Source organism: Girardinichthys multiradiatus, chromosome 13 (genome assembly GCF_021462225.1).
Source record: "Girardinichthys multiradiatus isolate DD_20200921_A chromosome 13, DD_fGirMul_XY1, whole genome shotgun sequence".
Lineage (NCBI taxonomy): Eukaryota > Metazoa > Chordata > Actinopteri > Cyprinodontiformes > Goodeidae > Girardinichthys > Girardinichthys multiradiatus.
In genome coordinates, this window is record NC_061806.1 from 19,221,350 (window position 1) to 19,248,654 (window position 27,305).

The window sequence follows — 27,305 nt, forward strand, 5'->3', positions numbered from 1 at the left end:
TGTTAGCCAAGCCTAAAATGCAAAGCCCAAACAAACTTCAAGGTCGTAAAGGAAACCTATTGGTAGACAGTGCTATAGGACAGAAAACCCAACGCAGTATGCTAGGAAAATACAAAACAAAAAGAAATAAACAGGGTTAATTTTTCCTGTTCCTAAACTATAAAATCAGCAATAAAACAAAGATTGTGGATGATTGGAGGGTAAAAGTAGAGCCTAAATCTCTATTGAAGGAGGGGTAATGCTTGTTTGTAAGCCTGGTGCCATCCCAGTTAAAGATGGGAAGACAAATTTCCAGTCATTTGTGATATGCAACTGCACTTTGGATACAGAAGCAAGGCATTAAGATAGTAAATGTACAAGTGGTGATTTAGGTGACCAGGTGTGCCACTCTATACAGAATTGCACAGCATTTTTAGCCCCTTAACCAGTGCGGTTTTCCAAAGCCAAAACTGCATGACTTTATTTAGCATTGAATCAAATGACTGAAGGTATCCAACGGCTCTTGTATTAGCAGCCATTTTTGCAGTCAGTAAAATAGAGCCATGTAGGGTAAGGAGTAAGTCAGACCTTTCCCATCTTTAGCCTCTTTGAGCTCCACCTAACTGGGCAATCTGGAGAAACTTCATGAGCACAAGCAGAGTGAGCACTAAGGAACTCTGCAGCATGCAAAACAAAATATTTTTCGAACAACGATTAATAAAAACACCTCCTGCAGAACAGACGCCTTAAAAATCAAACCTAAATCACAAGTTTAGCATAACTGTGGGTCCAGGCATGACAAATTCTACATAGATTGTTTCATTAGAAGCTGCACACTTGAGCAAGCACAAAAGCATGAGAATAAGGTGATCAAACAATTTGTTTCATGTGTAGTATGAAAAACTAGAGGCAAATCAGGGCAAGACTTTGAAGTAAAGCTGGCACTGTTTGGGTGTTATTCCTTGGAGAGGAAATACTGTTGCGAATATTTGGAGTTACTCTTTAAAGATGTTGCCTTGTTGGTTTTGCCTCCCAGCTGTTTGCATCAACTTGTTTTACTAGAAAATATTTGTTTGCATTTTCTTTAAGCAGCTGGATTTGGATTAGTTGCATAAAAAAAATAAATGCTAGCTGCTTGTTCTGTTTAAATTATGTTAGTATTCACGGCTCTTGATAAATTGTACCAGTACAACAGCATGAAACCCACTGTGACATTTTGAGGAGTAACAAATCCCAACTGAATAGTAAATTTACTTACTACATACTGCTTTTATCTTTTTCGACAGACATTTTTGGCTGTAGCCTTAAATGTTTTGTATGAGACAGAAAGTCACAAGTTCAATAACTGCTAAATTATTTCTGTCATTTCTAAGCAGAGTGGTCAGATTCACAGACAAGAGGGAGAATTACTGCCTGCAACGGAGAAATCAAACTTGTGTAAAAAGAAAATATTTTAAATTTTGTGATATCAGAAGTTTGATTCAACATGCACAGCGAGTGTTCTCATATTCCAAAGATGGAAATTAACATTTTGAACGATCTGTGTCCCACATTATGTTGTTACGGATCTGGTCGACTTAACAGGGATTAAACTGTACGATGCTTTTCTCCTGCGACTCCATCTAAATTGATGGAATGAGTAGTAATCTTTCAGGCAGTTATTTATCTGCCTTTTCTTTTAAAAAGCCAGATAACCTCAGTGACAAGGCTATCAACAAAAACTCAAGCCTGTGGGTAATTTACGGTAAGACCTTGGTGGGTAAAATGTGCATTAAGGCTACATTCTACAAAGCTGGCCCCTCAGCTACTACGTGAGGATACTTAAACCTTAATGATGAAGAATCTTAGTTTTAATAAGTGAAATCCAGAGAATTTAGGATGTCTCAAGCCAGAGGAGGTGCAATAAAGAATTATTAATTGATTCCACAAGTTTTCTTCAACTTACTATGGAAAACAATGCCAATAACACATTTAAGACCTTAAAATTGAAGTTTTATAAAGCTAGATTTTAAATAAATAGTTTATCATTTTGTTTTAGGTGCAACGATTTTGTATTTTCTGCCAGATGTACAAAGCTGCCAAGTTAGCCTGTTAGAGATACAATTGGTCATAATATTCTTTGAATAGTTCCTTTAATCTGAGGGAAATAATTGCATATCTTGAAAATTTTGACATTCTACATCCATGCTTTCCATGACCAACCTGGCATGCAAAGAAGTGTCCACTAATCTTCACTATGACCTGGTCGTTCTCATCAGGTGTCTGGTCCCTGGGCACCACCACTTCCGCACAGGTCAAGTTCTGCAGCTCATTCACCTGCAGCCACATTAAGGAAAAAATTGCTACTGGTGCACCATTTTGGTTTAATTCATTTTTGTAAACATTTGAGAGCAGCAATTTATAGAGATACATTTACCGTTTTGCCACCTTTCCCAATGACGCGTCCAGCAGCAAAGGAGGGAACTTTGATGTGTGCTTCCAGCTTCACCTCTTCCTTCGGCCCAAAAAAGTTCTCTTCTTTAAGCTTTCCAAATATACGACATTGTGCCTGGAGAACAAAAAGGTTGAAGCAGAGATTAACCAAACTGTAGTTACTAATTTTAGCATTGGCTCTTTCCAACTGAGGTGTGTTATATGGGAAGAGCCAAAATGCAAGAGATACAACTTCCAAGCTATCAACCAGACAGTTTGAAGGTTTCACCTTAAACTGAGCTTCTGGTGGTCCAACAATGATGACCATTCTCTGCTTGGCATCCATACCTTCTGCGGGAGCAATCTAAAACCAGGTAAAACACAGCATTAACACCCGTCTTCTATCAGAGCCAACATCACATCTTTGTAAAAATGAGCTTTACAACTTTTTCCTCACCTTGATTGAGGCTCCAGCGAAGTGTGACAGCTGTTTGATGTGTTGACCCTGTTTTCCGATAATGGCTCCCACAGCAAGCGCAGGAATGAACAGGTGAACAGTCTCAGACTCCGGCTGGCCCTGCTGAGCAACAACAAAGTGTTACAAATGTGACCAGAAGACTTAAAACGGAACCAATACTTCAGCAACTAACGTGCAAAGCCGGATAGGGGATCAAGCAGAAGCTGCTCTATTCTGTAAGAGTTCAATGTAGACACTTGAAATTAACAACTGATCAAGAAGAGCATCTATCCAGAAGGAACAAAACAAGATAAAATTACCTTTATCTCTAAACTGTTTGTGTTGATTTCTAAAAGATAAATTGTTTTCTGACCAGATCAGTTTAAAACATGTCAAACGTGTAGGGAAGTGATTGGTGTCAAGATAAAAGCTGCAGTATGATTTCCAGACAGGGTAGTGGAAACTAATTGCACTTAAGGGAAAGGTTTGATTAACTGATCGGCTGAAAAGTTTAACATGAAGAGGCTCTCCGGTTTCAGGTGTGATTTCTAAACTAAGAATTCCAGACTATACAAAGTGGATGCTTCCAGATATAGGATTCTGCAAAGGTTGTCAGAGCCTCATTGTGCTTGCAAGTCACTCATTTACATTCTGAGATACAATGCCTTGCAGAAATATTCACACTTCTGGAATTTTCAAGTGTTTGTGCATTTGTGACAATTAGTGAGCAATAGGCATCATGAGAAACAAGGAACACAGCAGTACAGGTCGGGATTTGCATGGGTTTTAACCGGGGTAAGGTGTGTCTGGGCATTAAACAGAGCACAGTTTCAGCCAGAGTGGAAATTGAATGGCATGGCTGTCACCCTAACCAGCAGGCCAGAAAAGTAGAGCTGCAGTTAGTAAGCACTCAGGAGGTTTATTGTAACTCTAGAGCTGCTGCAGAGATAAGCAGCTAAGGTGGGAGAATCTGTTAAAAACAAACAGTTGCACACTCCACAAATCTGGCCTTTGTGGACGAGTTGCAAGAAGAAATTGGAACAAAGAAGACACGAGTAGTACTTTTTGCAGTTTGCTGTGGCCCCTACTTGGCTTGTGGCAAACATGAAATTTGGTGATCTGATCAGATGAAACAAGAAGAACTTTCTGGCCAATTTACAAAATGTGACAGAAAACCAGTGGTGCATATCACCCTGAACACAGCAACTCCCCTGTGAAATATGGTGGCAAAATCACGCTTGTTTCCACCTAATTATTCTTGAAAACCATGTGTACTTTTCCTCCTGCTTCATAATTATGCACTTTAACAAATAAAAACCACAATAACTTGCACTGGGGTTTGTGGTAGTAGTTTAAGAGTGTGAATACCTTTGCAAGGCACTGAAGCCATTGATGACTGTTCATACTTGATAGAACACAGGTATTAACATCAAAACTACTCTTAATTTTCAGGGATACAGATGTTCGGTAAAGTGTACAAAAACTATTCATTTGATTTGTTTTTGTGTATACAGCGTTATCAGGAAAACCATAAAGATCACAATAAATAATGAATCAAATTGGAGGAGCTCCTCCTTGTCACTCAGTATTTAGAGCCTGCCTAAATCCCAATATGTAGGGAAATAAAGGAGAACTTTGCAGCAAACCCAAACCCCTGATCTCGCAGCAAGCAGCCACAAGTCGTGCAAAGCACTTTGGGATGAGTGACTTACAGCAAGCGGCTGGCTGCCTGCAGACAGCATAGAAGCCCAAAATGGCCCCTCAGCCCCATAAGGGCTGCACTAGAGGGGAAAAAGGAAAATGAAACACAGTTGCTCAATACTGATTTCTGCTTTCGTTGCAATTGCTGACTTCACCGACCTGACTCAATGCAGAAAACCAAGTTAACAGCTCTGGGTTTTATAGTATATAAAGCAGACTGCTTTAATAGCAAAACAGATTGCCACTTACGCCATACAAGCATCCACCATGAGCTCCAGGAGGAGGCGGGACGTTGGCCATGGAGGGACCCATGCCTGGAGCGCCACTGGGGAACAAACCCAAAGCGTTCAGATTCAAGCCAGGAATGAGGTTGGATTGGAGCTGTAAATAAAATGTCCATATTTTAATTGGTGAAATTCAAATACATTTGTCAGCTTACTGATAAAATATTGCATTTATAATCTGACAGCAAAAAAATAAATAAAAATTTAACACCACCACCTTAGATTTTCTACATTTCAGGTAATGCATTTTCTTGCAAACCACTTCCAGCTATAAAAACATCTTCAGGTAATTGCTTTACGTTTGTTCAACTACAGCCGAGAGCAAAACCAATGAGTTTGTGCATTATTTTAAACCTTACACAGTTTGCCCTGCAACACTGAAAACTGCGGAAAAAGAAATATTAGGCAAAGTTGGATATACAGTAGTCCTGTAAGAGCTGCCTATATGAGTTTGGATTCATGTCTTCACATGAAGATTCAGGATATGAATGTGCTGCCATAGCAGTTGAGTTTAAGATGTGCACTTATAAAAAGGAACTCAGTGTTTTACTTCCCAAAACAAGAACTTACGTCTCTTTTCCCCCACAAAGTTAGGGGTTTCATACGCCATGAGAACATAATCAGAATCTGCTTTAACGTCCAAGATTGTGTGCACAAACAAGGAATTTTGGTTTTACACGCTCACAGCGTACAAGCAAATAGGCATAAATATAAACTTAAGAAATAAAATCAAGGATAAATTGAACAGTATGTACAGCCAATATAGTTTTCAGTTTCTTTATATTAATAAGGTGACATTTACTAAGAACCACCAATAAGCATTGTTGTAAAACGAGTTTGTTCACAAGTGACCTAAGCTTTATTTAAGGCTACATGAGCTATTTTAGTGTTTTTTATTCCCTTAGTTTTGCCTCTAGGTGTCACTTTTCTGTTTAGGAAAATATTGTATGCAAGGTAGGAACTTTAAATTAGGTGGCAGGTGTGACGATCAAACAGTTTGTGAGCGCTGCAGTTGTTTTTTAAAGACCGTCACTTTGGAAAATTGTCAGATATAAAAGATGGACTGCTCAAAAATGAATACAACTACTGGTAAGTAGAAAAAAGCTTGATTGACCACATAAACACCTCTGGAGTTAATGTACTTATATACAAAGTCTTCATTGTTACAGTGGTGTACGCATCAACCCACCCATAGGCCTATAACCTTTTTTGGGTTTGCATGTAGGCTTAGCCTCTATAAATGAAGTTTCATCACAATGCTGAATTGGTCACAACTTTGTGTCATCATTAAAAAGCTATTCTGTCTTTAAAAAAAGTCAGCCAATCAATTGCATAATTTAAACGCCATCAGGATTTTATTGAAGAGGAACACCAACCTTGAAATGCTTCAAAAGTGACCATAATCTAGTTTGTAGCCTTAATGGAGAGATTTTCAAAATTTTACATTCATTTTGTTTTCTGGACACCTAGATGTAGTTTGAGAGTTTGGTCACACTACAATATTGTTTCTGTGAGCTAAGAAAGCAGGATTAGAACCAATTATGTAGAACAAAGATAATGCAACTCGATGGCATACAGTATTGCTGCATGACATTATGAATTGTAACACCTATTTTGTAAAATAACAAAAAATGAAGTAGACATGTCACAATATGTTTAGGTGCTGAACAATGAAGATTGAGCTTTAACAGTGTGACCTGAACTTAAACTGGCTGACAATAAGGATACAAATGCCAGAACCCTGCTGTTGAAGATTCTTACATTCATAGCAGCCATGTCGCTCTCATAGGATTCCCTGATCTTCTTCATCACCTCCTCCTCAGCTCTGGAGCACGCATCGATGGAACCCTTTACCGTTATTGTCCGCTCAGGGTTGTATAAAGTGAGATCCTGGAGCCTGAAGAAGCAGTCAAATAACGACAATGCACAACAGCAACAAAAACATTTATAGTTAATGCTGTGCTGACTGCCGTCTTTGTGAATTTACCGCACATGAACAAAGACAAGAGCCATCAGTGAACAATGTCAAACTTTCTTACGGTGAGATTGTGATCTTGGTCCCAGTGTCTTGCTCGATTTTCTTCAGGTTACGGCCTTCTTTCCCTATTAATCTTCCTACAAAGTTGTTGTGTGCAAGGATCTTCAGTGGGATTTCCTCAGTGCTGTAAAAGATGACATGTTACATTTACAAATACAGAACAACCAAATACACAACAGAAACATGACCCGTCCTGCTAACAGGGCTGCAACTAATGGATGTTTTGGTAGTTGATTAATAGGTCAATATTTTTCTGATTAGGCACCAATTTAATCCATCTCTGCTTTCTGCAAGTAGACCGTGCTCAGTACATCCTCTCCTCTCAGGTTTGCACACCTGTTTATTTCACCCTGATTTCTCTGTCAGAAATTCCCAGAGATAACGACTTGTGAAAAATTCCTTTTTTGAGCAGGTCGAATTTATAAAATACACATTCTTCAATGAGTGAAAAATAATTTCCAAGCCATGTTACCTTGTAAACCACTTGAAACTGGTTCAAGCATGAATGCAGCAAAAATAGACAGCCAAACAGAAGTCACTATTCAACCATCGGTCATTAGCCGTTTGAAGTTGAAGATTATTGTACAAATATTAAAAGCAAAGGATGTGACTGCAGCAGAAACTACTCGCTGGAACATGAAGAGTTTAAAATAATTTTTTTTTTTAAATCTAATCAAAAAACAAACCACCAAAACAAATTAAAAATCATGTGCAAGAGATGTTCACAGGTCATTTTTTGCAAGTTAGAGTGACTAAAATAAACATTTTCTCATCAAATCCCCGACATCTAGGTCACCTCTAACCCTGCATCGCTGTAGGTTAGGTTTCCAAACCATAAAAGTTTATCCTTAGGTCTAAATTATTACATAAAAACTTAATTATCTTTCAATCTTATAATTTTATTAACAGTTCCTTTTAATCTATTACACATTTAATAAATATCCAAAACTAAAAACGGTAAAAGTTGCTTTACATGATTTGAAAAAAAAAAAAATCTATCAAATATTTACCCTATTAGAAATATACAGGTCCTTCTCAAAATATTAGCATATTGTGATATAGTTCATTATTTTCCATAATGTCATGATGAAAATTTAACATTCATATATTTTAGATTCATTGCACACTAACTGAAATATTTCAGGGTTTTTATTGTCTTAATACGGATGATTTTGGCATACAGCTCATGAAAACCCAACATTCCTATCTCACAAAATTAGCATATCATTAAAAGGGTCTCTAAACGAGCTATGAACCTAATCATCTGAATCAACGAGTTAACTCTAAACACCTGCAAAAGATTCCTGAGGCCTTTAAAACTCCCAGCCTGGTTCATCACTCAAAACCCCAATCATGGGTAAGACTGCAGACCTGACTGCTGTCCAGAAGGCCACTATTGACACCCTCAAGCAAGAGGGTAAGACACAGAAAGACATTTCTGAACGAATAGGCTGTTCCCAGAGTGCTGTATCAAGGCACCTCAGTGGGAAGTCTGTGGGAAGGAAAAAGTGTGGCAGAAAACGCTGCACAACGAGAAGAGGTGACCGGACCCTGAGGAAGATCGTGGAGAAGGGCCGATTCCAGACCTTGGGGGACCTGCGGAAGCAGTGGACTGAGTCTGGAGTAGAAACATCCAGAGCCACCGTGCACAGGCGTGTGCAGGAAATGGGCTACAGGTGCCGCATTCCCCAGGTCAAGCCACTTTTGAACCAGAAACAGCGGCAGAAGCGCCTGACCTGGGCTACAGAGAAGCAGCACTGGACTGTTGCTCAGTGGTCCAAAGTACTTTTTGCGGATGAAAGCAAATTCTGCATGTCATTCGGAAATCAAGGTGCCAGAGTCTGGAGGAAGACTGGGGAGAAGGAAATGCCAAAATGCCAGAAGTCCAGTGTCAAGTACCCACAGTCAGTGATGGTCTGGGGTGCCGTGTCAGCTGCTGGTGTTGGTCCACTGTGTTTTATCAAGGGCAGGGTCAATGCAGCTAGCTATCAGGAGATTTTGGAGCACTTCATGCTTCCATCTGCTGAAAAGCTTTATGGAGATGAAGATTTCATTTTTCAGCACGACCTGGCACCTGCTCACAGTGCCAAAACCACTGGTAAATGGTTTACTGACCATGGTATCACTGTGCTCAATTGGCCTGCCAACTCTCCTGACCTGAACCCCATAGAGAATCTGTGGGATATTGTGAAGAGAACGTTGAGAGACTCAAGACCCAACACTCTGGATGAGCTAAAGGCCGCTATCGAAGCATCCTGGGCCTCCATAAGACCTCAGCAGTGCCACAGGCTGATTGCCTCCATGCCACGCCGCATTGAAGCAGTCATTTCTGCAAAAGGATTCCCGACCAAGTATTGAGTACATAACTGTACATGATTATTTGAAGGTTGACGTTTTTTGTATTAAAAACACTTTTCTTTTATTGGTCGGATGAAATATGCTAATTTTGTGAGATAGGAATTTTGGGTTTTCATGAGCTGTATGCCAAAATCATCCGTATTAAGACAATAAAAGACCTGAAATATTTCAGTTAGTGTGCAATGAATCTAAAATATATGAATGTTAAATTTTCATCGTTACATTAATGGAAAATAATGAACTTTATCACAATATGCTAATATTTTGAGAAGGACCTGTAAATGAGGATTTATGCTCCTTGAAAATTGATATCGGGGGGATTAAAACCTGTTAATATTTATTTTCTGGCTGAATCCAATATTTTATTTTTGTTTTTAAATTATATGTAATGACCATTCCACTCCACTATATATTGCACTAAATATGGTTCACTTTGAGCAAGAGGATTTTTAATAATATTGGAAAAATGTTTTCTAAATCAACATTTAAAACCTTTGTTCATAATTCTAATCAACAATGTTTAAGTAAAAAAAAAAAAAAGGTATAAATTTCAACTATTTTATACATAATGCACTTTAAATCTCAAAGTGCTACAACTAAAAGTGTTAAAAAGAACAAAAGTAGAATTAATGAGAATAAAATCAGAAATGGGTCAAATAAAGATGAACGAAGCAAAGTGTAGTAAGTAAATGAATAAGTGCTAAACTTCTGAACGAACAGAACAGCAAGTGATTTTTAATGACATTTAGCCCAAAGTGTCCTTGTAATGTCGCAGCTAGCTTAACGAGAGGACAGCGGAGGCAAGTTATTTATTTTTCTTAGCCTTATTTGGAGACACATTCTTGTCATTATAATGAAGCTATGGCTAACAGGAACACATTACTATGAGCCATTAACAGCCCACAAACCACCACCATAACTGGCTAATAATAAAGTTAATCTTTTCACAGTAAAACACCTGCAGCCGCAGCAGTCTGTTGCTCACATATCGGCTGCGTTTCACTCTTCATTAAGACGAGACACCAAAACTCCTCCGCTTGAGGCAGCTACAGACTCCTGTCCCAGAGGGGAGCGTTCATTGACTTTACAGTGCTTGTGTGGTAAATGCTAGAATGCTGCAGTAGTGCCACCACAGAAGGAAGGGCCTGTATTGCTGTCTGCATTTAGCTTGCTGACAGACAAAGACACTGTCCCCACAACTTCCTGTAGTGTATTCTAGCTGTAACGGTTACACAGTCGCTTCAATTAAATTTTTCACAGTTTCTCTTGACATCCCTGATTATACTGACTACTTGTTGCAGACCTAATCGCCAACATTAATTTGTTTCAGACATCTAATTTTTTATTAGCGCAAGGACGTTTCATATTAAAATAATTACAGTTCAAGTATGCATTTAAGTATTTGTATTTGAAACGCTAACAAACATGGTTTTGACTGCTTAAGTTTTATTTGTCATCAAGAGTATTACAATTTTTCGGCCAAATCACATGGAACTCGAACAAAAAGTAATTGAGAAGGTTTTGGTTCAGGTACTAAAAACTGTCTGAAGACACATGGCCCTTGGCAGAAAAACACTGCCAAAGGCCAGGACACTCACAGTCGTAATTAAAATTAGGAGTAGTTGGAAACCTAAAAGGCTATCATAAAAAATAAAAATAAAAAAAAAGTACAGGCACAGCTTTTCACTCCATATTAGTTTTAAACTATTGCCATCAAGTAAAAGTATCATTTTTAGTTTTATAGTCAAACTTTGACTGCCCTTACTACGAAGTTTATTTTTCACGAGAAATGTAATTAAATAACAACAAAGACAATACCTCCAGTAATAATAAGAAATAATTCTTGTATTTGCACGATTTTCTCAGAGAATCTCAGACACTGATGAATTTTAATATAGTGGTCTGTGGTTATTCAGTGTGACCCACCAACTGAATCTAATTACTGGGTTATTAGCAGGCCTATGCATGATCTGATAACATGCTAAGGTGGTAATTCAACTATTAAAAAGGTGCAGGACAGCAACTCTTGAGAACTGGAGTTGGTCAAATTCTTTTTTTTTTTAAATGGCTTGATCTAAAGCAGGGGTCTCCATCAAGCTTTTTCAGGCAGAGGATCAAACAAATTAAACTTGATCACAAACAGTATTCAGTTTCTTAGTTTTTTTAAGTGAACTCACAACTTTGTGTCAACTGCTTCCTTCTGCATGATATCCATGATGGTTCTGCAGGCATTTGAACAACCTTCAGGGGTGGAGTGAATTGTAATGGGTTTTTCTGCTGCTCCTGCATTTTCTTTCCGATGGATGTCGATTCTGTCGAGTAGATGTGACCATATTAGCCAAAATTACACGTTTAACAAACAATCTTCTAGGTTCAGTTTAAATCCTGACCTCCGTGTACGTACTTTGAGTGGGTCTGTTTGGTGATGTTCCGTATGGTAGCACCCTCCTTGCCAATGATTGCCCCTACAAACTGTGTGGGTACCAGCACGCGCAGCGGGATATCTGACTGCACTTTGGGACGTGCGCCCAAACCCGGAGAGTCAGAACGAGGAGGTCCACGGGCATTGAAGCCTCTCCGACCACCTGAAGGAGGACCTTCTGGTGCAGCTGTCTCATCTGGGATATATGACACTTTCAAGGCATAGTTCTCCATCATTGATCCATTCAGCTTCTCCATTGCTCTGGGGAAAGTTACAGAATTCATAATGGTCAGTGATCCCACATTTGCTTCAAGGATTTAGGTTTTCATGAAGCACAGCAATGTAGTATAATTGATGTACACCAGGGGGCACCAGATGGTTAATTTAATCCCTTTTCCAACACCTGCACACCACCTCTTGCCATTTATTGAATGTCATATTTAGCTAAACTGACTTTGGCACAGCACAAACATGGTGCAGTGGAGGAATAAAAAATAAAAAAAATAGGAGCAAGTTAAGGGTAACAAAAATCAAGACAAATGTATACTTACAGTCTTGCCTGGTCCCTAGTTGCATATCGAACATTGACTACTGCAGTCTCCATATCAGTGTTAACTGTGGGGGGAAAGACACATGCAGTCAGTGATGTTCAAAAGGAGTGGCCCTTTATCACTCAACCCAAAAACCAGAAAAGAAAAGGTACAGAAAATGTAAAGTTAAACATTCACTTATTTCACTAGACAATAAACCCATGTTGTTTGCCTTCATTTAATGCCAATCGTTATACTTAAATCCATTTCATTTCATCACAGAACCTTGAGTACTTCACATTTTTATGCGAAAAAAAAAAAAAAAAGGATAAAATGACTATCCTCACATAGCTCCAACCAGAAACAGTTTTGTTTTTCCAAAACAACCAGGCTTTATTAAAAAAAATGGTAATCAGGTCAAATAAAAACCTTTTTAGAAAAGAAATGTGTATTGAGATTAAAATGAATTAAACAATGAATGTGTTTACATTATGTTTTAACAGCTCATCTCATAAAAATGAGTTTATCATTCATCTCTAGGACAGCCAGTGGAGCTTTAGAAGGTCTTCAGAAGAATCCATCTTCTGACGATTTTGCTCATTCTTCTGATGGTTTCAGTTCAAATTGTATGTTGGCAAAACAAGAGTTGTTCTGTTCAACAAACTAAGTGCTTTACTTTTAAAAGGTGAAATACTTACCGACTAATGCTACAGCATTGTGCAACTGTGTGTGCAGATCTCTACATCAATGAAAATGCAGTGAAGGCCAGGAATGTTGCCAATAGATTTCATTATACTCTAATGTAGCCTCAACAATCAGAGTAAATGATATTTAAACAGTCATAATAAAAGACTGAATTTTTAGTTTGTTGATTACTCATGTGACTCATTTGTCATTGTTGAGCAAAAGGCACAAATTTCCTTTCAAACCAAACACTTACCTGTTTTACTACACTCAGGAAATAGAGTGTAGAATGTACCATGGCTGTTTTAAATGAAACCTCACACTCTACTGCACCCAGTTAGGTTGAATTTGTCTCTTTGCCCAACTGTTAAGCTCAAACTAATTTCCTTGCTCTTTACAGCCCAACATTCTTAGCAATTTCTTATATATTCATTGACAAATTGGAGGACCTCTGTCCATATTTTCTTAAAGCCTTCAAATGCTGCTTTTCTACACAACCATATGAAAATATCCCCCAATGCGTTCTGTCTAAAATTTACATCCAGCTCTGGGTGGCTCCTGTACAAATACTTGTAGCTCATGAAGACTACAAATATTTTAAACAAGAAAACACAAAAGCCACAATCTGCCCACATTTTTTTTTAAAAAGGCATTGCTGCAGAAAATAAAGTAATAACTGTCCTAGATGAAGTCCTGACCCATCCTCTGAAAGGAGTATGGAGAAAATGGAAATGAAAAATGTCACAACACTGATGTACAACTGAAAACATGTCTGTAGAAATAAATGGACAAATCAACACTTTAATTTGCTCATTGTGTTCAGTGTTGGAACGTCTATAGCTGCTTTAGAGCTGTGAGAAGGAATGAAAAATTGTGAACTACAGGAGTTCTATGATCCAGTGTGTAACCATTACTAATTTTGGATTACAAAAAATTTTGAGTGCAAAAAAACATGTTTTTTCCTGAGCTTTGTCATAAAAAAATAGCTAAAATAAAATATTTTAGTTTGTTTTTTTATTCAATTCTTAACTGTTATTCCAGATTAATCCACTTAAGCTCTGTAGGTCGCATTTTCTTCAGGAAATGCTATATAAACACAGTTAACATGGCAAAACAAGCAATAGAGAAATGAAATCAGGCCACGATTAAATGTTTTAAGTCATTAAAAAATGTATTGGGGGGAATATCAGAGCTATTTACCTTGTTCACAGCTCTCTACAGCGCCGTACTGCGCAAGCATACCGTCCAAAACCTGGAAAAGAAAAGTGAAGAAAACCTCTATCACCCAACAACTTTAAACTCAACCAGTTAAGATGCAGATGTCCATAAAAAAATCGGATAAAAAACCGATACATTCTCAGTCCAATAATTTAAATGTATTTTGAGTAATTTGTTGCTTTTTTGAAAAGCTTCTGTACAAAACAATTTGTACAGATTTGTGATTTAGGAGCTCCTTTATTGCAAAAAACAAAATAAAAAGCTAGAAAAACAAACTTTATGCATCTACATGAAGCGAAGGAACCAATGGCCAAAAAAAAAAATACAATGCTGATCTACATTTGTGATCAGAGCAGTTATAAAAATAAAAACATAAAAATTACAAAACAAGATCTATAAGCAACTATAAAATTAGAAACTAATTGACAGAACATTTTCAAAGAATATATTTAAATGGCACACTATGACTCAGATTTGTGATCTACGCCAGATTTATGGCAAAGAAAAAAAATAACTAGTAGAAAAACCCAAATGCAACTACACAAGTGATTATGGCTAAAAACAAGGTACAAATATATAGGAATATTAAGGAAACAATGAGTTTTCCACCTGCCAAAATCGGAAGAACACATGCTTTTAATTTTAATTCATGGATGTGATTATGTGTTGGTGAAAAGCAGAGCAGGCTTCTAAGCTAAGCTAGGACCTCTGATCATACTCAGTGGAACTTATGGCCACACCCCCCCGAGAGCTCAACCCCACTTTCCAGCCAACAAGACTGCGGCCCCCTGCCCCCACCTCCATAACTCTAATAAACCACCAACCAGACGACATCCCGCCTCCCTGCCATCTGTGCCCCCCGTCATTGGCTGCTCCTGATACATGTCCCCTAAAGCCAAGCCTCGCTGGCTGGCTTGTGTGCCCGTCCGTTCGCCTGATGGGCCCAATGGAAATCCAGGCCATTCAGGAAAGGGTGGGGTGCATTCCAGCAGGAAGCAGCAGCAGCAGCTAAGGGGGAGGGGTGTGGGTTCATGCTACACATTCTGTGAATCAGTGCACATGGACGGGAAGGGGAAATAGTCCAGGCCCACCCACCCACAACAGCTTGTGAACACACCACTACTCAGTCCCCATTCTCCCTTTTTATAGAACTACACACACACTCAGCAACTTGTATACCTTACTACATATATACAAGACCTTTTTATTCAAAGGGCTTACTATTTTGGTGATTGTTACCTTGCAGCTTACAGGTTTTTTCCCTTCCATTTTACCTTTTACCAAGCAAAAAGCTGCCTCGCTACATGCAAGGAACACACTGGAGCTGCATTAAAAGGGACGTGCGTAGGATAAGCGAGTCCACCATTACAAACCTGGGCTCGTCTGCAGCCATTTGATCAGTTTCTGGATCACACTGAAATTTTAAAGCCGTGCATTAACCTCCAAGACTTGGAACAGCCCAGCACGGATTGTGCAATAAGAAAATTCTCATTTGGCTTTGTTTGTGCTTATGAAGCAGAAGATAAAGGGAACGGTGTAAGCACAAGTTATCAAGTTATCACTGTTAAACCTCTGCGAAGCAGGGTGGAGGTGGGGGTGGTGTCACATACAGTTGCCTGAAATTCCGCACAGTGTGCTTAAACCAAGAGATTTCTTTGTAAAACAAACTGATTTTTTTTTTTTTTTTTTAATGGGCTCGTAATATCCAACCAAGTCTTGATTAATGCAGCATACTTGTGTGTGAGTGAAGACTACTTTTTCCACCTTAAAGACAAGGCAGAACATGACAGACACACAACTGAGCCCCAAACCTCAGGTTTTTGCCAATCAGACAGCAGCTGCGAACTCTGACCCTACTACAAGTCATATACATTTTGACAAAGTTAACCCTTAATGGAGCAACAACCCACATGCAACATAGACAGAGAGCCGCTTTGCCCTCTTCAGAGCTGTCTGAATCTGCTGTAGAAATTTGCCTGAAGATCATCCAATGAACTTGCGCAACTAGACAGTTTCACATGGTCAAATCAGGCATGTTTTCCTGAGGACTGCCCAAAAAAAAAAAAAAAAAATACATACACAGGCTGACTTCTAAGACAGAAGAAAAATTACATTACGCTAAGTTCACATTCTAATTTCAGACCTTTCAAGGTTATGGCTTACCTCAACCCTAGAGCTAATCCAAACACTACCTTTCAGTTTTATAAGTAATTAATGTGCTCCTTAAACGTTACTGCATTTTACGACGCTAGGGTGAACAATGGAGAAAGGGACAGTTTTAAATTGTGAAAAGTTTTGTTCTCCATGTGCAAGTCAACTCATATATCCACTTTTGACAATGTAGATAATACCGGTACCAGCCAATGCCTAAGGTCCAGCAGGCTTTTAAAGTTATGGTTTCAGAAACTTTCCACTGCCCCATTCCTTCTGTTTAGAGCAATTTTAACAAGATACAAGCAGTTTTCTTCAGCTGGGTGGACCACAGTGTACCTTGCACTGCACCTCCCCCACCTGTTGCTGTGAATTGCCAGTAAGCTGAAGAAAGGCTCCACACTTTCACCCACATAGACAAATTTGGCCAAAAATAAATAAAAAGCTTCCAGAAAGCAGTGGCTTGGAATCTTAAGAAGCTCCACTCAATTTTTTTTTTTTTTTTTTACAAAGATAAAGCCACCTAGCTATGAGCCGCAGGTCTGTTAAGCAACCTACTAAAGGAAAACTACCTGAGCAGATTGCTTTATTAATAAATGAGGAAATATCAGCTGGTTATAGTTGTAACTCTAAAGAGCGTAACAGTGTAATCTATGCAAAAAGCAACTCAGCATCAAAACTATTTAATTTTGAGGATATACAAGATATGCATTAATGCACAAATGGGAATTTTATTTAAATTCTTTCATTCTATGGTTTTTTTATATTTTATAGTCATTAAGGAAAATAAATCCCAATTTGTACTGGAAACTGGTATTAGCTGGGCAAAGCCTGCTCAGTGCATCTGTAATAAAACATAAATGTCATAAATGAATCAGTGTTGCACTATTTTGGCAGCAGCATTTTTTTCTTTTCTGTTTCATATAAAAAGTGATAAAGCTCATATTTAAATACCATTAAAACATGTTATGTTTAATTCGTAATTATCACACCGTGACAGTCTCTTATCGGTCCACTGTCTAATTGTAGGCTTGAAAAACCAACTTTAAGCACACAAGTAAACCTGACTTTTGCGACTCCAGATTATTTTATTTATTTATTTTTTAAAAGGCAACAATAGCCAATCCTAAGAAGCCTGAAAGAGGTACAGTTGGGAATTTCCATGACTTATCCTCAGCTACCAAAGCCCCCCAATGTTAATCTAAGTCGCACTACTGGTACTGACTCCGGCTCTAGCCCGATTCAGACAAATCATCAAGTGCATGCTCAATTAAAATCCAAAGGCAAGGTGACTCCAGAGGCCATTAAATGAGAGCCTAGTTGAGCCACACCCTGGAAGGGGTTAGCTGCCTGGTAGCACTCACCTCCCACTGCATGTGAGGCGGGATGTTCCTGATCTGCAGTTTACAGCTCCTGGAGAGACAACAAGAGAGCAAGAGGTTGGGGGATGGATGCATAAGAATACAGACAAAAAAAAAAAAAAAAAAAAGTATGTCTTTATTTCTGTTGTGTTCAACTTAAAATCACACCCAAACTGTTATAAATTCATTTGCATATTCAATGTAAGACTTCAGAAATAAGAAAAAAAGACATGAAATAAGCCACTTTATTACTCAATCAAGGATTGCAATATTAAAATTAACATTTTAAATACACAGTATTCCCTTCCAACACACTTCATGTCACTAGTTGTAACCGTGTCCTAACAAAAACACACGTCTCACACCTTTGTACAAAAAAAAATAAAATAACAAAACAGCCAGATATGTTAAAAACATTACTTTCAATCCATACATTTAAAGTAATGTGCTCTGTAGCGCTAAATGAGACTCTCTGAAGGTCTAGCCCAAACCTTCCACCCAAACAGACCCTTATGCAGGAGCACCCAGCTGTGGTGTCAAATACTGCTAGGGGAGGGGAAACGCAAATGTCCCCATAAACCAACAGGAATCTGGGCTAAGACAAGTCAAAATCGTGTACTTGTTCACACAGAGTGTGCATACAGCAAGAGCAAGTGGAGACCAGCAATTACAATGGTGCTGCTGTGCTATGTCACCAGAAACAACAAGGACAAAAATCTCCAATTCATTCCTTTTAGCATTAAACACCACCCCCCATTAACCCCATATACTCATGCACAACTGCAGGACTACACTGGCTATGTGTTGATTTGCACACAGACAATGGAACTAGTAAATCAGTGTTTTGACTTCCACAACTGTTAGACTGTAAGATTTAGTTGGATTAAAAAATATATATATATATATATTTTTTTTTTTTAAAAGGCGAGAAAAGTATAGGTCATTTCAAACTCCGCACACACCTACCTAAGGGAACAATACGTATAGATAAGGGGGGGAAGCATGAAGACTTGAACTTTGAACCCAAATCAGCCTTAAGATCAGCGTTGCAATAATGCCACAGTTTGTACATCTAACATAAAAAGGTGTATGCTGACTTTTTTTTGTTTTGTTTTGAGTAGATGTAAAATCTTTCAGGGCAACATTTTCTTTCAAGCTCCTCTGAATAACAGCTCATCTGCTAATTAAACACATTTGACCTCTAATCACACTTAAAAAAGGAAAGAAATATGTAAAAATGGCAAGTATGTTGTTACCTTGCATAAAACTAAGGTTTAAATATCACATATATATATATATATACACATTTTTGCTAAACAAGAGCCACAATTCATGAAATTCCTCTCCTGGCAAGTGCTACAGCAATCTAGCAAACTGGTTCAATTTGACATATTGAACAAAAGGAAACTACCCAATTGCCAATGGGCAAATCGTAAAGAAAATTCTAAAATAGCTCGACAGGAATTTCAACCCTTTCCGCTCCGCCATGCCATTCCTGGCTCATCTAGCGCCTTTCCTTTGCATGCTTCCCAACGCTCCGCATTGCGGTGGGAGCGCCATGCGAGATGTGCAAACGCACAAAGTACTTCCAGTTGGATTAACCTATAGCTGCGCACACACAAGCAGTCAGCCAGGGTATACGTTGGGCTTGGGGTGGTGGGGATATACATTCCAAGCCAAAGCCTTTCATTTGGGAGGGGTGTGTGGATGTGTGGGGTGTGGTATGGAGGGTGCGGGAAAGCCCTGTTTTAGGCAAGGGTAACAAGGGCCCTCTCTGCCCCGTGGGGGTGGGGCCCTGTTGCCATGGACACGGACAAGTCCACTGACAGGAACATGTAGAGCAGGGTTAAAAGTGGGAGGGGAAGGGAAGGAGAGGAGGCCCACGAGTGACTGGGGTTGGCTCGTCATGTGATGGCCAGGAGGAGGCTGGGCTCCTTATTTACTTTCAAAAAAAATGGACCAACATTGTACAAGTTAGCCGCCTGCTTTAGACCTATGGTTCCATGTGGTGGAGAAGTGGGTGTACGGACACACAAGTAATCACACAAATGCATCCAAAAAGCCACAAGAGGCTTCACAAGTAAAGCAATCTTTCAAAGCACCTGTTTTTTCTCCATTTCTTAATGATTCAGCCATACAGAAGTGATTAACCTGGGACACTAGATCTGTGCTCGACGCTCATTCACATCAACTAACTGCCGTATGCAGAGGTCCTGAGTGACTCAACATCGTCAGGTATCCCATGATCCTCACAGACCTCATGCTAACTACTCTCCCATAAAAAATAAAAATAAAAACACTTTATGCAAATCATCCAATGAAATGCATTTAAAAAAAATCAATGTTTAGAAGCCAACTTTTAAACATTTCAGTCTTGATCCAACTACAAACAAAGCATATGTCCCCACCCCCCTTATGGCCACTGCCAACCTACTGCATAAACCAAGTGATCATATAGAGAGATTTGGCAGCTTAAGCCATAACAGTCATTTCTCCACATAGGTGGGCCATATAGTCATCCCATAACCGAGATTTTTTTTTTTAAGCAGGACAAAGCAATCATTTCTACAATCCACCTGATAGGATATAGATATTTAGTTTAAAAAGCTTGGACTTAGGAGAACCATTCCAAGAAAGCTAAATTGTATAGTTTAATTAGCTAAATTGAACTTTACAAAAATCTGTGAAATTATTTTCCTACATTTTGCGATAAAAAAAAAAGCTTTGCACACCTTTTAACATAATAGCCATTTCTTTGCCATTTCTCTTTCACACACACACACAAATCGTGTCATAGCATTTTTCTCCATCTCTGCAAGAATTACATGTGGTTTTTTTCTTTTTGAAGTAAAGCAACACAGATAATTCTGGAAGAGGCATTCAGTTTCAACTATTTTGTTCATTTTATTCATATGGATTTAATTACAAGAAAACATTTGCAAAAAAAAGTGCAGTATCAGACATTGCTGACAATGTTGATTTTTAAAGTAAACCCATCTTAAACACTGAAATGCTTTGCTTCCTTGAAGGTTTTAAAGACCAAGAGCACATGACTGATGAGTGTCATTTTTAAATGGAATAAGCGGTAGAAAATGACTGACTGACTGACAATTTTAAAGATCATAAAAATTGAAATAGGTGTCCTTCAGATGACTAGAGGTTTGAAATAAAACAACCACCATGTGTTTTCAGTTATGCATTAAATTACATTAGTCTGTACGTTGCTTGTAAACCAAGATATTTTACTAAATGCATTAGAAAGAATTATTTAGACAGCGAATCACGTCAAATTCAAATTTTACTACTTTACAAATGATCCTTATGAACCCCTCAGATGTAGCAACCCCACCTTGATCTCTGGTGTAGCACCTCCTCTTCCTGAGGAGGTCAAAGGTTAAGGTGATGATTGGCCAAGCCTCCAAGCTGAAGTGTGCAGGCTGGAATGCAAAGAGGGGGGCCCTCATAGTACAAGTGTGTGCATGCGAGTATGTGTGTAGCCTATACTGAGTACTATTCCCACCGACAACTATGGCAAAGACCTATATGGTGCGGGGATAGCCCGTTTTAACCCTCCTCCCTCCAACAAAGCGACACAAAAACTGGATTTTAGTGCAGCCAGTCGACACTACAGGGTCCTCTAAAAGACAGCAAAATCAAGGACACTTGGCTCCAAAATTCTAATTAAGCTCACCTGGTTTCTGAAAGCAGCCTGAATATTTAAACTAGACGCCACCAGTTGCCAGAGAAACATGAACCCAAATTCCACGTCAAGAGCTTAAAACTCCAGTATGCTCAGTTTTTTAAACATCAGGGCACTCCAGGGTAGGCACTCACAATGCTTGTTACAGTCACACACATGTGAAATTCTGTTGAGTCCACACATTTGACCTTATAGTCTGCCCTTTTTGCAGAACACACAAAACTAGTCCCTTTTTTATGGTTTTGTTTTCATCTGTTAGTCATACCCCAAAAAAAAAAACAGGCACTTATTAAAAAAACTGAAGGTAATTTACTTTGAATCAGATTTTCACTCACAAGCTAAAGCCATGTGGTAGCTAGTTTAAACAGTTGTCAACAGCTCAGCTGGGATTGGTTGCCTCACTAGCACCTAGGAGCAAAAAAAAAAAAAAATGACTGGTGTCTGTTCTCAGTTTTATGGCTTTATTATATGCATAAAGAGCTATAGTTTTTTTGTTTTGCTACTCATACACAGGATATTTAATTTTCAAAAAGAATTTTCTAATTCAAATGTTTTATATTTAAAGTACAATAAGTATAATCCACTTCTAAACCTATTGTTTATCTGAAATAGTCACCTTTTTCCTGACATTTTTTGAATGCCCCCCAGATCCTGTGGCCTGTTTCTCTGTTGAACATTCAATAGAGTACCAAACAACAGCATACAGATGTTGCAAATGCACCTTTTTATTTATACATGTGTATATTGTATATATGTATATTCTGTAATGCAAAAACAAAACCCAGAGAGCAAAGTGTACCAAAGTCAAATTCCTTGTTTGTATGTAGGAACTTGGCAATAAAGCTGCTTCTGAGATCTGTGCCATTGATGGATAATTGTTAAAATTACAAAAAATAAATAAAGATAGATATGCATTACGAGCCAGCACTCGTGATGCATATCTATAATTTATATAGAGGGAGATATTTAATAATGTCGAGTAAAAACTACCAATCAACTCAAGTTTATTTAAAAACGTATAAAACAACGTCCCCCTCTTCCGCCATTATCCTATTAAAATGTGCATTTTCGTAGTACTTCCAGTTACACATTCAACCTGGGTAATTATATTAAACTGGATTAATTATGGTTAAATTGCTTCACCACTGAAAAGACAGCACACACTTTAAAACTCCAGTCAACTGGCTGACGCATCTCACGTTACGTTGCTTATACGAGAAAAATCTATAATTCCACCGAAAACAAAACACGCTACCGCCAAGCCTGAATATGAAATCCTAGTCTTGACACTGAAGGGTTTTTTCGCGACTTGGGGCCCAAAACCTCCAATTCCACTCGTGTTTGGGAGTCCATCTCATGCAACAGCAGTACAATGTGCTGAGGAAGGGCGGAAGCGTGGGGCAGACAGGGAAGAATGACGCGCAGCTCCTTCTCAAATGGACGACGAGGGCCCGTGTGCCTCAAATTCAGCCTGCATTCACACTTAAAACATCGTTTCGAGGGTTGACCAGACGCCCTGAGCTTTTAGCTCACACTTGAGTCACTGTATGCGTGTTTAAGAAAACAAATATGGTGGAAGTACAAAATGAAGCCATATTCACAGCGGTATAGAAGCAGTCTGCAGTAATGGCGAAAGGAGGGGGTACAGTACACAACGGTATACCCCTTTTATTTGACCCCATTGGACATTAAGGGCGAAAACACACGTAATAATTTTAAAAGGGCAACATCTTGGAAAATAAGCGTATTTAACAGCAACACAAGCATACAATAGTCTTATTTTAAAATACAGCATCGCTTCTTGTAAATAAAAATGGCTGCTGTTAGGTTAAAAAAGTTAAGCTACTCCACAAAACTGGGTGTAACAAAACTTGGCCTACCTTTGCCGTTTAGGGACAGAGTGCTCCACTTCCAGAACTTTCCCATGAAGTTCAACTTTACCTAAAAAAAAAAAAATAAAATATAAAAATAGCAACTTAAATTTTTTTCGCCACATTACCTCCATTCAACTTAAGCCTCTTTATGTTTTTTTTTCTCCTTCGTTTACTCCTTGTTATTTCATGCCAACTAGTACGTAAACATGGCAGTGTGGTACATATAAAAAAATAAAGTGATATTAGGATAATGCGTTTCACCTTACGTCATGTTGTGTGAAGTTACGAGTTAAGTGAAAGTAATATTAACCCCAAGTATGAGACAAGGAAAATATACAAAAGCAGAGTGTGGCTCAGTATGTTGGCCTACATTTTCGCCAACACAATTAAACCACCTGGTGTGTCAGCATGCATGGACGAAGTGGCTTCACGTCGAAGGCCTACACTTTAAAACCTTAACAAAAAGATTGAGTTCAAACTGAAAGCTGGAAATGGAAAAGAAAGGTAGCCTTCCACGTTTACTCCACGGCTTCCATAGCCTCGCTGCCTCTGAAGAGGCGTTAGGTCTTCATATCCTCTTGATTGTGTTTAGCATTTTATCAATGGAAATAACAGGGATTTCACTCCAACATGTGGGGGGTTGGAGTCATTTCCCCGAACCCAGAGTGTCAAAAGGCCACGCAAAGGTTGTATGTGTGTGTATGTGTGTAAAGAAACAATTGGATACACCCCCACCCTCCAGGACTATACATGCATTTCTCACAGCTATCTTGTAAAAGCAATCTGAACACATGTAGCAAGCCCGAGCGTATTTCTTCTGTTCACTTTAATTTATTCTTTTTTCAATAAAAGATCTCACCTGAAAGAACATCGATGGCCCTCATCGCCGTCTTCTCGTCCGGGCAATCCACAAACGCATAGCCAGTTTTGACGAGAAACGGACCGCTGTGCTGAATCTTCCACTGCTTGAAGATACTTTCCAAGTCCTCCTCGCTCGCCTCAGCGCTCACGTTGCCGATGTATAGTTTATTCATGTTCCACGCCGAAACGGGACAATCTTCACGCCGGAGAGAGGTGGAGGTGGAGAAGAGACAGTTGTTCGCTCTCTCTCACGGACGTGCGCCCGAATCGCCTTGTTTTCTTTTATTCCCTAGTCCTTTTACAACTACTATACGGAGCGGCTGTGGCGTGCTTCCCGGTCGGTTCGAGCCACAGCTAGATTTACACTGGCAGCCCCTCCACAGTGCGTTTGCGCTCCCTCGCCCCCCTCTGCCACTGTCGCGCAATAAATAAATGCTCAATTATTAATCTCGCCTCTCTCCAAAAACGATGGCGGGTCGGGCGATGGGGAAAAAAGGAGGCTAAACTACTTTTGTGTCTTCCTCCAAAAAGCCCTTTTGGCAAAGAGACAGAGAATGTCACACAAAGTAAGGCTGGCTGGTGCCCGCCTCTGAGTCTACAGCCTGGAATAAGAAGAAAGGGCAGGAGGAGTACAAAAAAAAAAAAAAGATCCTCCGCTATTCCGGCTTTTTTTTTTTTTTTTTCTGAATGAGCCACGTGTTCAAACTACAAATCAGCCCACACGTGAGGAATCCCAATTGCTCAATTAAGTGTTTGGGGGATTGGGGGAAAATTGCACGGGAATCTGGGGTGGAGACAGCAGAGAATAGGGAGTGAAGCGAAAAGAAGGAGGGGAAGAGTGGATTGAGGTTGGAGGAGAGAGAGAGGGAGAAAAAAAGCATCGAGAGTTATATGCGTAAAGGTTTACCGTGCAAACTAGTGTCTCTTTACTAGTGTCACATTTGCGGTGCCTTTCTCTGCTAAGCCTGGCTTCTGATTGGTCGGTTGAAGCACACGCACGCCCATAGCAGGAAGACGCTCATATTGCGGGGGCTTGTGCGCATAAGTGCGCTGTAGTGATGACACAGTTGAATGAAAGAGCATGATAAAGGGGGCGGGACCAGTCATATATGATTTTTTGCACTATATGTTATTTCTTGACTTGGCATTGGCAATATTTAATATTAGGGCTCTTTGTCTGCATGGGAGGACCCTTGGGCCCTCATGCAATGCGAGAATGACACGTCTACTACTACTACCCACATGGCGGCATCCATCTTCTCCAGCATAGCGTGGAGCCATGCCCTCTTTGATCCACAACTCAAAGTCCAATAGCAGGCCCCATTTAGTCGTGGTCACACACAGGAAAAAAATATTGCTTGAGTCGGGATCATTTCTGTTTGTTTAAATCTATCTATCAGACTGCTTGGTGCAACCAGTACGCCATGCGGAGCGAAGACACACGAAAATCCCTTCTGCCTGAATTTAAAATCACTGAATGAGGGGAGTGGTCTCCCACTCTAGTGTTCCCCTAGCGTCCCTTGTAACGCAAATACAGTCACATGTTAAATGTAAACCTATACCCTACATGGGCTGACTGAAAATTGTGTGGGACAGGAAAGAATATTGTCCATTTTATGAGAAAGAGCCACAACAATCATCTCTACTCATGGCCAGGGGTCAATATAATGTCTTATCCAAGGTTTTCAACTATTAATGACTGCATATTATCAGCAAATGCCCTTTTATCTATTTGAGTGAGATTGTAATGATTAAAACCCATGAATATTTCAAATTAAGCCAAGACATGGATGAATCCCTGCAGTAAGTCCAATCTTTGTAAAAAGCTGTAACTACTTTGTTGCACTGTTTTTACTAATCAACTTGTTTTCATTTTATTGTAAAGCCAAAGGCATAGTATGAATCAAGATCTCGTTGTCTTGGATCATTCAACAGATCAGTGTGAAAAATGATAAAAATTATAAAATCACAGATATGTAAAAACATATAAATTGATGGCACACGTGATATAAGTGTAATAATAATAATAAGGGCAGGGAGGGAGAAAGCTCCAATAACCCATGCAACTTCCCTCACTATCTTCCGCAGGGCACTCTTGCTGCCATATTGCAGCTGGACTAACTGCTGCTTTAGTAGCTTCTTTGTAAACAACGTGATCAGTTTGATATTATCGCTAAAATAACCAGCTCCTGAAAACAAAATATAACGGCTCACCCCCCACCCTTCCACAGTTACTTGCTTATAATAATGCCAGAAGAAGCCATGATTTCCTTGTGTTTTAAGCTGCTAACAGTAATTAATATGAAAGGAAAACTCTAAATCATGAAACTGTGTTAGGTTTTAAATATTGTTTAACTTTTATATTAGTATTTGTGTGCTCACATTTTGTGTTGGTGTTTTGGTTGTTTGTATTTTGGTTTTAGGGTGACTTAACACCCATCCAAGGACAACAGATGCAAGATAGCCTTTTGGCTAACTGGCACATTTACCTGATCGAAACTGTCCCTGTTAAATTAAATAAACTAAACTAAACTTTTTTCCCAATTTTTTTTTTATTTTTTATTAAAATAATAAATACAAAACCAATAAATAAATCACACAATCCATTTAATTATTTCATGACATGCCTGATCAATTAAAGTAATTTAACAAAAAGTCACCAAAAATAGGCACAAAAATTTCAAAACTTTAATTAACTGCAAGACACACACTTTATATGGCCCAAATAAGAAATAGCTATGGTGTGTTTTTGCAAAATAGCACTGAAGCATGAGAGGGGAGTGGGGGCGGTTATAGGGCATACAAACTTTACTTATCAAGTAAGAACTTGATAGATTAATCCTGAAATCAATCCAATCACCATGACAGCTGTAACGTTGTGAAAAGCCTTGTCAGTTGTGCTGCTAAATCAAATAAAATCTTTTCATTCATTCAACCATCCATCCCTCAATCTGCTATACCTGCTTAATCTGCAGGGCCACAGGGAGGCGAGGGGGCAAATAGTTTATGACAAGCAAGACATTGTTTTTCATGCAAACACATAAAACCCCAAAAGTTGATAATATACACTGCTCGAAAAAATAAAGGGAACACTCAAATAACACATCCTAGATCTGAATGAATAAAATATTTTCATTGAATTCTTTGTTCTGTACAAAGTTGAATGTGCTGACAACAAAATCACACAAAAATCATCAATGGAAATCTAATTGATTAACCAATGGAGGCCTGGATTTGGAGTCACACACAAAATTAAAGTGGAAAAACACACTACA

The 27,305-nt window shown here is 38.9% G+C and overlaps 1 protein-coding gene across 5 annotated transcripts in view; it reads right to left on the reverse strand.

The window, feature by feature from the left end:
• igf2bp3 (insulin-like growth factor 2 mRNA binding protein 3) overlaps window positions 1-24,848 on the reverse strand; it is a 28,085-nt gene extending 3,237 nt beyond the window's left edge. Inside the window, exons 1-15 of one of the 5 annotated variants that reach the window (XM_047383226.1) lie at window positions 24,029-24,848; window positions 23,176-23,236; window positions 17,599-17,647; window positions 14,066-14,117; window positions 12,203-12,266; window positions 11,634-11,912; window positions 11,407-11,541; window positions 6,873-6,995; window positions 6,595-6,730; window positions 4,799-4,930; window positions 4,561-4,629; window positions 2,849-2,971; window positions 2,681-2,755; window positions 2,396-2,527; window positions 2,182-2,295 (exon numbers count right to left, since the gene is read on the reverse strand). In XM_047383226.1, coding sequence (XP_047239182.1) covers window positions 2,182-2,295; window positions 2,396-2,527; window positions 2,681-2,755; window positions 2,849-2,971; window positions 4,561-4,629; window positions 4,799-4,930; window positions 6,595-6,730; window positions 6,873-6,995; window positions 11,407-11,541; window positions 11,634-11,912; window positions 12,203-12,266; window positions 14,066-14,117; window positions 17,599-17,647; window positions 23,176-23,236; window positions 24,029-24,203 — 1,719 coding nt within the window. In that variant the 5' untranslated portion in view covers window positions 24,204-24,848. Of the gene's footprint in view, window positions 1-2,181; window positions 2,296-2,395; window positions 2,528-2,680; window positions 2,756-2,848; window positions 2,972-4,560; window positions 4,630-4,798; window positions 4,931-6,594; window positions 6,731-6,872; window positions 6,996-11,406; window positions 11,542-11,633; window positions 11,913-12,202; window positions 12,267-14,065; window positions 14,118-17,598; window positions 17,648-19,006; window positions 19,154-23,175; window positions 23,237-24,028 lie in introns of those variants that run through there. The other 4 variants (XM_047383227.1, XM_047383228.1, XM_047383230.1 and 1 more) reach the window with 4 other exon arrangements.
• Between the last annotated feature and the right edge of the window lie 2,457 nt (window positions 24,849-27,305).